General features: G+C 27.2%; 1 protein-coding gene across 2 annotated transcripts; it reads left to right on the forward strand.

Moving 5' to 3' along the window:
* The first annotated feature begins 1102 nt into the window (after positions 1-1102).
* LOC101489625 (extra-large guanine nucleotide-binding protein 1-like) lies at positions 1103-6790 on the forward strand. 2 transcript variants are annotated; one of them, XM_004498124.4, is made up of 8 exons: positions 1103-2735; positions 3196-3333; positions 3422-3526; positions 3765-3938; positions 4044-4221; positions 4442-4683; positions 5073-5236; positions 5992-6790. In XM_004498124.4, exons 1-8 carry the CDS (start codon positions 1671-1673, stop codon positions 6578-6580), a joined length of 2655 nt encoding a protein of 884 aa, XP_004498181.1. In that variant the 5' UTR covers positions 1103-1670; the 3' UTR covers positions 6581-6790. The 2 variants fall into 2 exon arrangements, with proteins under 2 accessions (XP_004498181.1, XP_004498180.1); XM_004498123.4 differs by having other exon boundaries at positions 1104-2735; positions 4439-4683.
* The last annotated feature ends 10367 nt before the right edge of the window (positions 6791-17157 follow it).

The following is a 17157-nucleotide window of genomic DNA, read 5'->3' on the forward strand; positions in this document are numbered from 1 at the left end:
TGACTATGACTTGGCAATTTGACGCGTCAATAATTTACAAATGCATTTTCAACTTATTAACCATTTAGATACATCAATAAAAATAAACTCCAAAATAATTGGTGCAAAAAATTGCTAAAGTCATAAAATTAAGGACTGTATTTTTAGATTTAGGAATGAAGGAAATTTTCAAATGCATTGTCAGCTCATTGAACAATTAGATACATCAATAAAAATAAATTCCAAATTAATTTGTGCAAAAAATTGTTTAAAATCTTAAATTTAAAAACGATAATTTTAAATTTAGAAATAAAGGAAATAAAACATTCTATTATTATGGATCAGACTCAAGCTAACCTGATTCAACTTGCATGTAATCATAGAAGATTTTCAAACCGAGACATAACAATATAATCAAAGGAAATCCGAGATGAGTGGCCATTAAAATTCACCTGTACCTCTTCACAAGACCAGACAATATAAATTATATCACAATCTCAGCCACACGATGAAAATAATTATCACCCATCATTAAGTATCCACGTATGAGATTAGACAATGATCTATGTCACCTGCTCATATTTCTATCAGATTTCTTCTAGAAACTCAGGGAACGTCTTACAAAAACACACATGGTACAAAGCAAATGTACACTTTGTTCTAATTTCAAAATTTCCACTTTAAGACAAACTTAATTGATTATCAGAATGTATGCAAAACACCACTCCCATAAAAAAAAAAAACAATAACCATCATCATCACCTCAAAATTGCCACATTAACACTTCTTCACTCAGGAATTTAGGTCCACTTTGATTCATCTATTAAGCAAACTAAAGGAATAAAAATTGCAAGTAATAGTCACTATAAGAAAACTGTCATTACCTACAATAATTGACTTTTGTTTTCTTGTTGTAAAACTTCATCAAATGACTACCCCACTCTTGAATTAAAGACATCATTTTTCCACACAAAAAAAAAAAAATTAAAAGATCAAGATTTTAATTTTTCATGTTAAATAGTATTTTGACCAAGTATTTGGGTAATAATAATTCCCACCTTCCAACGCCATTACAAAATTCAGCATATATAAAATGAAAACACAATAAAGCAAGGACACGTTTAAGAATGCATCACTCATACACATGTCTCACCATTTGTTTTTTTTCAAATGGAAATTGAAACACGTTATATTTGAAACATTCTATGCTACTCACTATGCCTTTTCCTCATAGTTTCCATTCAAAATTAGTCAAACGTTAGGAACACTTCCACTACTTAAACAATCCTTAGTTTTCTCTAAACGACTTCACTTTGGTCAACTTGGCATACTTATTATACTCTCAATTATATCTTCTTCCATCTTTCTTTCTCTTCTCCTCTCCTTCTTCACTCTTGTTTGTTGTTGGTTTTGACAATTTCTTTGTTTTCTGTTTTTCAATTCATGGGCTGCAAAATTTAACTTTTTTACTTCATCGGTTGTCTCAAAAAAGTGTTCTTGTGAAGTGGTTTGGTATTGACATTTTGGGTTGGTTTTGAGAATTTCTATGTTTCCTCTTTTTCAATTCATGGGGTGTTAAATTTACCATTTTTACTTCATGGGTTTTCTCAAAAAAGTGTTCTTGTGAAATAGTTTAATGATTGCTATTTTGATTAGGTTTACCATTTAGAGTGTGTTTTTGGAAGAAAAAAATGGTTTCTTTTCTAAGGAAATTGAAAACTTCTTATTCTGTTCCTTCAATGGAAATAGAAGATAGCCTTAGTAACAGCTATGAATATTCATTTGCTGTTATATATAATGGTCCTCCTCTTGATCATTCAATTCCTGAAATTCCTGTTTTCAAAATTGATCAAATTCCAATTGCACCCATAGTTCATGAGAATGATAACGATAATGATTTCTCTGTGCCAATTGGTAAACTTCATCACAAAAACAAACACAGACAAAAGCATAAAAAAAACACATCAGATTCTACTGTTTATCCAAATTTGGAACCTCATGTAGTTGAAATTGAACCATCAAAAAGTGATTTTGATGTGAATGAGAGTAGAACTAGTGATTTAGCATCATCTAGAATAGTTTGTGATGTTTCCATAGAGTCAAGTTCAAACTCTAGTTTTGGTTGTTCTGAGATTTGTTCAATAAATGAAGATGATGAACAACACAATAGTGATGAAAGTGAAACACTTAGAACAACAAAACATGTTAAACGTCCTTCTGCGGTCACATTTCGCGACCCCGAATCGAATTACATGGCAGAAACTGAAAGTTGTGAGTTTATTTATTCTCACAATGTTGGAAGTGGAAGTGTACCTTTGAAGCCACATGCAATTAGACCAGGGAAAAAAGGGTCTTGTTATAAGTGTCTTAGAGGAAATAGTTTAACTGAGAAAGAGGTTTGTATTGTTTGTAGTGCAAAGTATTGTAGAAACTGTGTGATAAGAGCAATGGGATCTATGCCTCAAGGAAGGAAATGTGTTGATTGCATTGGTTATGGAATTGATGAGAATAAAAGAAGGAAGCTTGGAAAGTGTTCTAAGATGCTTAAAAAGTTGTTGTCTGAGACTATTGTAGATCAAGTGATGAATGATGAAAGGGTTTGTGAAGCTAATCAAATGCCATCAAATCTTGTTCAAGTGAACTTGCAACCTCTTAATAGAGAACAGCTTAAGTTGTTACTTAACTGTAGAAACCCTCCTAAACAGCTTAAACCAGGATCTTATTGGTATGACAAAGCTTCTGGATTTTGGGGAAAGGTGAAAAATCATAACTCAGCTAAATCCTTTAGTGGAATGCATTTTGTTATATTAAAAATTTATTTACACCAATATTTTGTGATTATATCTCTCTCTTTATATACTTTAATAAATTTGAACACATGATTAACATAGATATGGACATGAAATTGTGACATGATTAACATGAGAGGATTCACTTGTTACCTCTAGCTAGGATTTGGGAGATATTTTTGGACTTTTATTATATTTTGGAATTGTATACAAGAACATATGAAATTAATATATAATATGGCTTTTTGACTTATTTTGATAAGATTCTTAAGATAGTTTATGTAGACTTTGTGCAGAGGTTATTCTTATTCTTGCTTTGATTGTGGAAACACCTTATTCATAAGCTCTTATATGACAAGTGTTTACTGAATAAACACTTAACTAAACCGTTTATCCGAACGCTGACCTGAAATGCTTGATTATACAGATAGGTCAACCACCTTGCCAAATTATCAGCCCCCGGTTGGACGTAGGCGGCCGCTTGGACAGAAATGCAAGCAATGGAAACACAAACGTCACGATAAATGATCGTGAGATTACCAAAAAAGAGCTGTTGATACTAAAGGTTGTTGTTGTGTTGGACAGTGTCCTTTTTTGTTATTGTTGAGATTGCTAAAGTTAAACCAATAATGTAAATAACTTGGTTGTTGCAGATGGCAGGAGTACCATGTGAAGGGACTCCAAACTTTTGGGTGAATGCTGATGGATCATACCGCGAAGAGGGACAAAAGAACGATAGAGGGCGCATATGGGACAAGGTGATCATTGTTGTGATACATGTTTTCTTTTTGTTTAGTTTTTATTGTAGCAATGACTCATCATTAGCTATGAGCTTCAGTTAAGGACATATCGATCGTGAGAACCCGAGTTCAAATACTTGCTAAAACAATCCTTGACTGTACTTTACTTAATTACCCCTCGGCCAAACACCGAATTACCAGAGCAATTTTCCTTAAGAAACTAGATGGTTAAGACAAAGCTTTTTCCTTTTTGCAGATTGGAACAAAGGTTGCTTGTGCTATTTTCTCACTGCCAGTTCCCTCAAAATCTGTGACTTCTAATGATGAAGGTGAAACAGCTAACAAACTAAGCCTTTGTAACAAAAATGTACTACGAAAATTTCTACTTCTTGGTTCTGTCAATTCTGGAGCATGTACTATATTTAAACAGGTTGGTGACTTATTGAGAATTTCATTCTTTTTTTCTGAATAATTCTTCATGTCTTCAGTTCATACCTCAATTTTGTGTTATTAAAGACTGAATCTTTTGTCTTAGGCCAAGCTTCTTTATAATGCGCCTTTCTCTGAAAATGATCTTCAAAATATCAAGTTGGTGATTCTAAGCAACTTGTTTACGTACCTTGGCATACTTCTGGAGGGTCGCGAAGAGTTTGAAGAAGAGATTTTGGTAGAAAATAGGAAAAGATGGCCTTCTCAGGAATCCACTTCATCTGGTAAGTTTTGTTTTCTTTGGATAAGAAAACGTTAACCAAAAACTATGTAACACCAGCACTTCAGATCAAAGTCGTATCTGATGTCTGATATGTGTGTCAACATCAAACTTTGACACAACAATCACTTTCATTTTCTTATATTATTATCAGTGTTTACATGCCAGTATAAGTATCATTTTCTTATACTTTCACTGAAACGATCACTTCTTTTTTGCAGCAGGGAATTCTAGTGAACATGTTGATACAACACCCTATTCCATTGGTCCAAGACTGAAAAATTTCTCAGATTGGTTACTGAAATGCATGTTGTCTGGTAACTTGGATGCAATATTTCCGGCCGCTATACGCGAATATGGACCAATGGTAGAGTATTTGTGGAGGGATGAGGCTATTAAGGCGACGTACAATAGGAGAAATGAACTAAAAATGCTACCTAGAAGTGCTAACTATTTTCTAGACAGGGTAAGAATATACTATGATTATTCTAGAAATTGATTTTGTAAAATTGATTATGGCTTAAAGTGAGTTTAATGTAAAGTGATTCATGTTTAGATACATTCATATAAAAGCAAGTTGAACAATAAATTTGAGGTTAAAAATCAATTCTAGTGTCAAAAACTTCAAATTCTAACTTCAAGTTAGCATCAATTCTGTAGTCAAAATAAATTTTACTTGACCACTTCCAAATATGTCAAAATCAATTCTATACTTTGAGAATCAATTTTGTTCACATCATTTAGAATTTGTTCAACAGTGAATGTGTATTATCAATACTTCATATTTATATATATTATTCTGCCATGAATGTGGTAGGTATATAAATATTCTGATTAATATCTCTCTGTTTGTAGGCTATTGAAATTTCAAAGGTAGATTACCAGCCTTCTGATATGGACATCTTGTATGCTGAGGGGATGTCATTATCCAACAACCTCACATCAATGGATTTTTCATTTCCCAAGTCAAGCAGAGAAGAGTGTTTGCATCCTGAGTATCAACATGATTCTTCTCTAAGGTCTGCTTTGTCATTTCATGTATTTTTGTTTTTCACATAAATACTTGTTAATTTTTAATTATTCCATAACCATAAATATGTTTCAGCCTTTAAGTGCTGGATTAAAGCCTATTTTTTGTTCAAAGTGAAAACTTGCTAATACCACTAAGATTTGATAATGGAACAATTTGGCAACCATGCACACATTTTCAAGTGTCATTATTTGATTAAATAATAATCTATGAAACACTGACACAGACAAAGAATACAACAATGACACTGATACCTAGACACCAATAATAATTTAAGAAAATGAAAGCGATTGAATGTAACTAGTGTTTGAGACTGAGTATCAAACACTGAACACATCTTTCTATCTGAAGTGTGTACACCTCTACATTTGAAAAAGATGCTCAATAAAAAGGCCTTACATTTTCATGATCTCAGTATAAATAAGGCCATCAAATTTGAATAGTCTTGTTTCATTTGTTTGATATGCCATAAAATAGCATCTATTTGATACAAACAGTTTAAATTAAGTTTTCCGTGCACATGCTATCATTTGTGAACTTATTTCGTCGAATATGACTCATATTAGTAGGCATACATATTTGAACTTTGTAACTCTAAGCATTGCATAATAGAAAACTTTAGCAGTCACTCTCCTTTCAGACATAGGCACAATTGACCAAACTTTGTGTATTTATCTGTTTTCTTTAAAGCCGGGTTTGCTGTTCTAACCCCTTTCTTACCCCCATTTTTTGTTCCACTTACAGATACCAACTAATCAGAGTACACCCTACATGCCTTGGAGAAAAGTGCAAGTGGTTGGAGATGTTTGAAGACACAGATGTTGTTTTGTTCTCAGTCTCCTTAACTGACTATGATGACTGCATTATAGACACCAAAGGAGTTTCCACAAACAAAATGTTAGCATCAAAAAACCTATTTGAAAACATCATTGCTCATCCAACTTTCAAGAAGAAGAAGTTCCTTTTAATACTAACAAAATTTGATCTTCTTGAGGAAAAGATTGCACATGTTCCACTAACAAGGTGTGAATGGTTTTGTGACTTCAAACCAGTTATAAGTCACAATCAAAATAAATTTGGTAACAGTGGAACCATGCCTTCATTAGCTCAAAGTGCTTTTCAATATATTGCTGTCAAGTTTAAGAGATTGTTCCATTCTATTACTGATAGAATCCTATTCGTTTCTTTGGTTACTGGATTAGAACCCGATACGATCGATGAAGCGCTTAGATACGGTAGAGAGGTTATGGAATGGGAAAACTGGAATACTTCTATTAGTAATGACAAGTCTGAGAATACTTCAACAAGCCTTGAAGACCCAAGTTCTGCATAAAGTAAAGGCTTAGAAGACTTCATGAATTCACATATAGGGGTCAATAAGTTATATAACTCATTAGGGGGGTTCATAAATTTTTTTACTATAGTTTTACTAGGTTGGTCCTCAAATATATTTAATTTTGTATTAGTTTGTTATTTTTTGTCAGTTCTAATGTATAGAAACATTTAAAGGTGTATAGAGCAGAGAAAAGAGTTTTTTTTTTTATCATCTTTTATATATATGCTGAACATTATTAGGTTTTTATCTTGAATATAATTTATCTTTACAAATAACTTCCAGGCTTAATCTCTTTTCAATGTTGAGCTTGTTTTTTTCTCAATACTTGTTGTTCTAATTTTCTCAGAAATTAATGTTCACATGTTTGCAAAAATATCTATGAAGTATTAAGAAAAAACAAAATGCTATTTTGTTGGTTCTCTCTTTTATTATAACTGGTCAATTTAGTCATTGTCTACATAAAGTACTAATCGCCGATGTAGAAATATAAATAAATATCTTTATCTCGTGGGAACCTGATATTTTATAGAGTTTGTGAAATATCTTGAGAAAAAGAACACTTTACAACTAAATAAAACTCACAGCTTCTAAATTAATAGCATTAAACAGAAAAATATTTATAAATGTAATAAAATTTATAAATGTAATAAAATTTATAAATATGATAAAATTGAAATGTCCGAAATATTTATGTGTTCGTAATAGTAATATTGAAGACGCCAAAATTATTAATTTATTTTGTATTTGTATTTGATCGAAGTTGATTAGTCAATTTAAATCCATCGAACATCGCATCAAAATGAAAATAAAAAATATTGAATTCATACGATGAACAAAAACAACGTCATATTAAGATGACAAAATCACGAAAAACACAAAAGAAAAGTCAAATATGTGTGTAAATTACATATTTAAATAAAAAGAAAAAAAATGAGAAAAAAGAATTTATAGAGGTGATTCTAGAGTGAAGAAAAGAAAAATGAAACAAAAGAAAAGGAGAGATGCAGAAAGGGGATGAGCACAACCAATAACACAAAAAATGTAATATCATTTTTGTTTAGTACCTAATGCATCACATCGTTAGGATTTTTAATTATTGAGTAATAGATTGTTTAAGCTTTAAATATTGTCTAAGATTGACATCAATTTTTATATAACTTTTACACGTAAGATATAAAGGTCGAGATAATCAAATTACATGTATTTTTACGATGAAAATAGTGGACTAAGTTAACCATGCTTTTAGATTTTTAAGATTTGCACAAACTTTTATAGATAAGTTATAAAGATAATCAAATTATAAAAATTTATTTTTTTATAATAAAAATTATTGAGTAAATTGATCAAGGAAATGTGGCTTAAAATTGACATCAATTTTTATATATTTTTAGTGATAAATAATTTTTAGTTTTATAAAATTCGAATTTTTTTTTTTAGTTTATGTAAAATAAGTTCACATATTTTAATTTTATAAATTGTTTTAATCTTTGTTGAAACGAAACATTCTTTAACTTTAAAATTTTTGAATAATTTTTTAAAAAAATATTTAAAATATTATTAAAAGTCCATCCACACAAATTTTAAATAAAAAAAAAATTAATGTTTGTGGGAATTTTTTTAAAATATTTTGAAGGAAAACTAAAGATTGACTTTAACTACCTTTTTTGGTGGGCATTATAAATCACTTTTAAATGTTTTTTTGAATTTCTAATTAATATTTCAACTAGATACATAGAAATTATGCATAAATTGTAAATACTGAAAAACAATTGATTAAAAATTTATATTTAATATTTTAAATACTATTTAAATAGATGATTTGTCTAATATGGATTTCTAAAAAGATCAAAATGCACCCTTACTATTTTGAGTAAAAAATAAATTTTATAATTATAAAAATGAAGAAAAAAATGTAATATTTTATTAACATTTATAAAAAATAATAAGAGTCCATCTTTAGATTATTCAGTGGTCAATAGTAAACGGGACTGTCCTTGTTTTTTAGATTTGAAGCCCCCTTATTTCAATTATCTTTATTCTTTTCCAATATACTCGATCCCTTTGTTCTTTTTAGTTGTAGCAATTGCTGAAATTTTTTGTTTCTATAAGAATATTTTTATAATTTCATGTAACATTAATTATTAATTAAATCAATAATACTCTTAGTTATTTATTGTAGAGAGATAAATATATGAGTAAAATAATAATGACAAGAATATTATAAAATATAGAAAATAAATACATGAATATCAAAATAATAAATTTTATTAGTTGTATTATTATGTATAAGAGGAGAGTGCTAATGAGAACTTCTCAGACACTTTCAAAATAACAATTCAATAAAAAGAAACTAATGAAGTATTTTATTTCACTTTATCTTCTAGAAAGAAAAAAAAAACCTCTAGAATAGATAGATAATCCTTAGAACAAAACAAAGTAGAATAGATATTTTGTAAGGCAAAGCTAAATCAATAATGGACCTAGTCAATCAGGTTAAGGCACTGAGATCAACATGAGGAGAGAAATAGAGAGAGAAGAAAAAAACAAAGAGAGAGAGAGTTAGAGAAATAAGAAGAATTAAGTAGAGAGAGTATGTAGACAAGATTGGTGGAAAATCATCTATAGAAGCCATAGAGATTCAATTACAACAATTAATAATATTAACATTACATAAATTTCAATTACAAATGTTCTTGTCTAGGAACCAAATCATACATTAAGTTGAATAAACAAGATATATTAGCAAGGGACAAATCTATCCATAAGCAAACAAATTGTTGACTCTGAAATTGTTGAAGTGTCTCTTTGAACAGCTATGATCTCCTTTTGAGATTCTCTTCCCATTTCTTTCTCTTCTTCTAAACAATCTTTTGATTTGGAAAATATGGTCTTTCTGGTTACAACTTTCTCTTTGAGCTTGGCTAGTTCCCCAATACACACCTCTACTACGGTAGACATTTTTCTCACCAAAAAAAGTTTACTTTTTTTTTAGCTTTGTTTTTGCTTTGAAGGAAGGTTTTAAATTGTAATAATAGAAGTATATAGTATTGTGGTTTATATAGAGAATAGAAATAATGAGAATGTTTTGGGAGAAAGCGTGTTTATAAAAAGGGATGTGGATTTGTTTGGATCCTCGTGGATTCAGTGGTACATAGGAAGGAATACACCAATTGCTAAAGGGATATTCTTTGCAATATTTTATTGCTTGCCAATAATTGACTTTTACATCAGTGGTGGATATTCACTTTCATCATTTTCACATTTTCATACTTTGTTAACAATATAGAAAATTACACAGATGAGAAATTAAGAATGAAAAGAGATTAGAGTTTCATTATAATCAAATTATTGAATAATAATGTTTTAATACAAAAAATACAATATTAATTTCTATTCATAGAAATATATAAACTCAATAACAAATAATAATAATAATTAATATAAAATATAATCCTAACAAATATTTTAAGACATTCTTTTCTAATATAAAAATAAATACATTTTCTACAATTAGATGATATTTCACTATAATAATAATAATAATAATAATAATAATAATAATAATAATAATAATAATAATAATAATAATAATAATAATAATAATAATAATAATAATTGTTATTATTATTATTATTATTATTATTATTATTATTATTATTATTCTCCTTATTCTTTTTATGTTTATTTAAAGATAACAATATGAAAGAAACACTAAAGAAAAGTGTTTATTTCCTTAACTTCCACTCATTGTAGTTTGATTACAATAAGAAAAAATAATGGATATTCCATTAAAAGTGTTATATTTGTGGCATTCTATTAATTGTCATATTTTTTCCTTCACTTGACAAAATCTATGAATATATAAATACTAAAATTAAATACCAGCCCTAATAATATTGATAAATAAACATGTCTTATTCACTTTAGATTATATAAAAAAAAAACATAATAATTTGTTCATACACCATTAAAAGTGTTTAAATAAATTATATTATCACCAAAAAAATAAAAATTATTATTTAAATAAATAAATTAACTCTTTATACCCAAAAAATTAATCCTAACAAGTGCATATTTATAACACAAAAATCGATTCAAATCACTCGCTCATTTATTCAAATAATGCATAACTCTTCATATTATTGTACAAGTTTCAATACGTAAAATGACTATGAAAGATACAAATTTTGGGTTGGACTAATTTATTTAAATGCAAGTTATACTAGATTGGATTCAGTTAGCAAAATAAAAAGTTATATTTATACATATTGGACCAATGACTATAAGTCTATATATTTTATATAAAATACTACACATGAAAAAATATATTATTATCTTAAAAAAAAATTATTCAATTTTTATGTTAAACTCTCTTTGATATATTGGATTAATGTAAAGTTAAAAGTTAATATATGATATCAAACGTGTGCATATATATATATATATATATATATATATATATATATATATATATATATATATATATATATTTATTAAAAATCATTTTTTTTTAAACTAGGGGACGGCTAAATATTTATTATTAATGTTGCACTAATAATTATTTTACAATTGTTTCACATTTTATTTTAATTTTATCCTTTAAATTTCTAATGTCATACTTTTGATATTAGAAATAATTAAATTCAATATATATTAAAATACATATCATCAAATTTTATGTCATATTTAATGTACATTTTTATTTATAATTAAAACAATGCAAAAAAGTTATAATTTATATTTAAATAATCGTTTTTAAACCTCTTGCAATGTACAGTCTTAACTATACTAATTACAAGTGACAATGATGACCTTATTAAATAAAAACTATCCATAAATCTAATCTAATAGTTTCACATTTTTAAGTTGATACACCTATTGAGTTCATTAGCGTAGTTTCTCAATAATTAATTAGTTTTTTTATAAAAAAAGATTAAAAATTAAATAAACGAGTTAATAAACTATAGTAAACAAAAAGTTATACATAGACAACGTCCAATTAGATTTCACCGTTATTTTCAAAACTAATAACACCTGCTTCTTTCAGCTTAATTAGTTTTCACAAAGAAAATTTCTCTATAGAATAAATATTATTTTCAAAATAAATTGAATTAAAAAACACACTTTTGGTTATTTATTTTCCATTTTATAGATGAGTCATTTGATAGTATCTCAGGGTAAGTAGTTAATATATATATATATAATCATTTAGCAATTAAACGTGTCTTGAAACAATATTTTATTTGGTAGCAAGTTTGCAGCTGATTGTGGTTTAATTAGGACGGTTATAATAGAAACAAGGTCTACAAAATCAAAAGAGATTAATTAAAACATGTGAGTGTTTGTCTGGCTAATAAGTCAAGAAAAGTATGCGTATTGGTATGTAACACATTATTGTGATGAGAACCACAAAGTTACATGGTCATGAAACAGGACAACACAGTGGTCCTATACATGTACAAAGAAAACTTGCTTTCATTAAAACCTACAATTCGTGTCTCTTTGTATATCACCCACTTTCCTCCCTTCTTCTCTCTCTTTTTTATTTTTTTTATTTTTTTTTTATCACACTCGAATTTGAGTTTTCTATATGGAATTCCTTGTTATTTTTTACTTGAATGCTAAATTTGTGATAAATGGTTTTCATTTATCATTTGTTATTCTTTTTGAATTATATAGGTGCTATTTTAGAAGATTATAAAGTTTTACTTAGGGCATGTTTGGTTGAACTTTGATTTTCTATTTTTAAAAAATATTTTTAAAATTAATCTTTAAAAACTGTTTTTGAGAATGTAACAAAATAAAATATGTTTGGTACACCTATTTTTAAAAATTATTTCGAAAACGAAATGCTAAAAAAACTTGTTTGATAAAATTATTTTTAAAATATGATTTTTAATATTTTTTTAAATGAACAACTTTCAAGCTTATAAAATCTAAACAATTTAATATTTATAATAAAATACCTCTAACACATATCAAAATTAAAATTACTTTACTCTAAAAAAGAACCATGATACACGAATACCATTTATTTTCTACCTCCTTTCAATATTATCTCTATCTCTCTTTCTATCACATCATCAATCTATCACATTTCTCATATAGGGGTACACCAAATATATTTCCTAAAAAAGTAAGGAACCTAACTCTTATATAAAATAAAATTCAACTCAATGGAATTTTGGATATCTTATTTGAAGCAAGAAAACTTTGTTGTATTAATTGTTTGAATATTATCTTTTATATTTTATTTTGGCAACAGTCATCAATAATTGCTTTTTACAATATCAAAAATATGTTCATTATTATCAACAACAAAAAAAGGTTATTTAATTTATTTATGACATAGTAAATTTAAAAAAATTTCTCTCAATAGACGAAACCGTAAAATATTTTTAATAAATTTTAATTTTTTTAAATATAATTTCATTATCAAACTTTTATAATTATTATATTTTAGATAAATTTGAATGTGTAGTACATAATCATGTTGTACATATATATATATATATATATATATATATATATATTATCATTACATATTATTATTTTGTATAATTTATATATTTGTTTTAATTGTATAAAAAAATTATCTTTTTAAGGTTCTTAACATATTTTAAATTTTTAAATTCGAATGAACCAAATTAACATGTTCTTGTCTCTACGGTGTTAGTTTTTGTGATAAGAACTTGCCATTATAATCTCAAGAGACAAAGTTAAAATTTCATTTAAACAAATGTATAAAATAGATATAATTAATATCAACATTGTTAGTAACAATTTCTCTTTTTCCATTTTTTTTTAAATTAACCTATTTTTAACTGGTTTGAATTTTATAAGAAAATATTGCAAAAATCAATCCAAACAACATTGACTATTTTTTATTGGTTCAAATTTAATTTTTTCTAAAATCTAAAATAAATTGATTTGTTTCACAATTTTCCTTTTTGTTTAGGAATAATAAATACTACTATAAAACTCATACTACATTCAACTCTAAGACGAAACATTCAACTTTATAATATTAATGACATTTTTCAATTAAGTTAAAACTTAATATTTCAACCCATCCTTATTATTAAACAACAAAATTCAAATAAAAAATAATGTTTTTTTTTTAATAAAAAGTTCAACCAATTACTTAACTATATGTTGTGGTATTAGTAATAAAAAAAGTACATAACAAATTATCAACGCAGGTACAATTGTTCTTTTACGGACACCACACATGTATTGGATGCCACTTATATTTACTACATCATTATATTATTTTAAAGAAAATTCAAAATTGTTCAATATTTCTATTTTGCCATTAATGAAAATAACAAGTTTTCTCCATCTTTTTAAATTCTAAAAAAGTGAATAGTAAAAAGTAAAATATGTAAAAATTGTTTTGGTTTTTTTATTTTAAAAATAATAAAATAGAAAATAGTTTTTAAAAATAATTTTTCAAAACCATGTATTCAACCAAATTTTTTGTTTTTCAATTTTCAATAACTAAAAAACAGATTTTGCAAACTAATTCAAACAAACACTTAGTCTTTATTTTGAAAATTCTCATATTTAGTTTTTTAAGAGGGAAACAAATGCGGACATTCACACATACACTTAGCTCTCATTGTTTTTGGTTATATCCCTATATATATTGAACAATATATCATTGATGAAATTAAGTAATTTTTATTTTTGTAAAAAAATTATTTGTTTAAGAGGATAAAAAAAGCACTTTTTTTTATATGATTTAATGTGTATATTTATTCTATATATGTTTTCATTGCTAAGATATTTTATACAACATAATATTTACACACACACACACACATATATATATATATATATATATATATATATATATATGTTTTCATTGCTAAGATATTTTATACAACACAATATTTACATAACTCTGGTGTCTCCGCTCATGAAAAAGTTAGGATTTTTACGATGGTGATTTAGAGTCTTTTTATTTGGAATTTCCCTTTTAAATTAATTATTTGCTCAGTTTATCTATTTAAATATGTGGTTTTTAAATATAAATAACTTTTTTTTGGTGTTTTTTGTGATTTTATCTTTTAAGTGCGACATTGTTTATTAGTTTTATTTGTTATTTTAGTGTGGCGTTTTTTGGTTTTTCTATCTTGTGGCAGTGTTTATTTGTTTCAAATTGACAAAGTAGTTTGGATCAATTACAAATTTCAATCAATAATTTTTGTATTATCAGTGTTACAGATTCGGAGACATGGATATTTCAGACACTTGAATTTTTTTCATATTTGTAAACATGTTGCCATTCTGTGCTATTTTGCGATTTTGTGTTATTAACTTGGATATTGTGAGTTTATTCGCAGATTCATCATTTTTTATTTTAGCAAATTTAAATTTGTATTTTATCGATATATTCTTTCAATTTGAATGAATGAATATCAATTTTTTTTCTTCATAAAAATTATATTTTATACATACATTTTATAAAATGTTGTCACATTATTTAATGAATATTATGAGCTATATACATTTAAACTAATTAAACAAGAGAACAAAGATCATGCGGTGTAAATAACTTTACACACAATGAAGAAGAACTTTTGATTTTATCATCTCATTAGATAATTATAATTGTTATTATTAAATAATCATTCAATCAACAATTTAAGTTCGTTGTCATTGTAAAATATTTTATACTGACTGTATATGTTCATTTAATCCATTAAATAATGTGTCAAACACTTTTTTAACTATTTGATAGACTTTACTTGGAAGAAAATTCATGTAGTTGAAAGACTCTTATTTGGTGATCTAAAAATCTAACTAATTTTACTCCATTTGATGCTATTATTCTCAAAATATCCTTCAATGAAACAATTTTCCATACAAAATTTAATGAAAAGAAAGGGTAGTTTTGGAAATGCAATTATTCTTTTGGTTAATCAAAAATATTAAAAGGTTAAATTATTGAGACAAAATCTCTCTCAAATGATTTTAATGATAACAAAATTACTTAAGAGATTATGATTGTGGTTAATGACTAATCTGTGTTTTTGAGTGAATTCTTAGAAGAAAATAGGTTAATCATCAATAAGATTAAAAGGAGAAAAATCTGACTCAATCCATCAAGTTTTCAAAACTGGAGGATAGGATGAACCCTTGAGAGGATGACCTTCAAAGATGCATAATATTCATCATCACCGTAACCATGATTTTTAGTCATGATGAGAAGTTAAAACGGTATCCAAAAATGAACAAATAAAGCATTTTAATCAAAGAGATCAGAGGCCAAATTTAAATGGTACGAGAATGGGTTGTACGAGGTACGAGGATGGTCAATATGATGTAAGAGGATGGATCTATAGTCAACATCATTCTCAAAAGTTGAAAACGACATAGCACTTCAACTTACAGAAAGGTCGTAGCCCACAAAGTCAAAAATATAGTCTTACATGTCTTGAAGAATAAAAAGAGAAAATGACAGCTCATGACCAAGTACTTAGGAGGTTTGAACCTCCTGCACAAGGATGGACTGCATCTGTCCAAGGACAACTGGATGACAATTTTGTAATTAGGATCAAAGACCTTGGATTTTTTTTATCAAGTCCCCAACGTGAAGTAACAATGTCGATTTACAAGAAAGGGGGGTTTGAATTGTAAATGTACTTTTTAAAAATTCCTATTAAAGCTTAAGAAAATAACTCAAGATTGATCTTGGTTATGAAAACAGAAAACGGAGAATGTTCTTGGTTTTAGTAGTAAAACGGAGAACGTTCCTTGATTAATTGAAAACAGAAAATCAGTTTATGTTTTAATTAATTCAGTATGATAAATAGAGAGATAAGATAGAGAATACCACACAAGGATTTTATCCTGGTTCACCCAACGTGGGTTACGTCCAGTCCTCACACTATGAGATTTTCCACTAAGTGTAAAAGAGCTTTCTTACAACACCTAGTCTTAGATCAACCTTTATCTATTTCAACCTCTAATGCTTTCTACCCAGAAAGCAATACCAGCACCTATCTAACCTTGATAGGAAGTAATCTTAAAACAAACTATAAAGAAACTCTTATAGTTTGAGTTTTTACAATTTGATTGTTTTGACAGAATCTGGAATTTCTCAACTCTTGTTTGAGAATTGATTCTTTACAAAGAATCTAATGACAATTGCACAAACTATTTGATAAGTAAAAATCAGCAACTATTTCGCAGAAATCAGTGAGTATGATTGCCTCTGTTTTTGCAGAATTTCAAGTATGTATATGATTGATTATGGATTTCGAAGCACACTTGAATTTCTTGCTTTGAATCGGGATAATGGCCTTCTGTTTATAGGCTGTAGATGTACTGAATGAAGGTACAAGATTTGTTGGAGAAACTTTGCTTTTTGACTGAAACATTATTTCAGAATAAAAATAATCCTTCTTTGAAATAGCTTTTTGACTTTTAATGGTTTAGCATTTAAAGCAGTTATGTCCTTTCTTAGAAAGTGCTCTGGATGTTTCTTCATTGATCTTGGATGGTACATTCTCTGTCTTGAGTCTTGAGTGTAGCTAGAGAAGGTTGGAGATGAATTGCAGATCAAA

Source organism: Cicer arietinum, chromosome 4, assembly GCF_000331145.2.
Source record: "Cicer arietinum cultivar CDC Frontier isolate Library 1 chromosome 4, Cicar.CDCFrontier_v2.0, whole genome shotgun sequence".
Lineage (NCBI taxonomy): Eukaryota > Viridiplantae > Streptophyta > Magnoliopsida > Fabales > Fabaceae > Cicer > Cicer arietinum.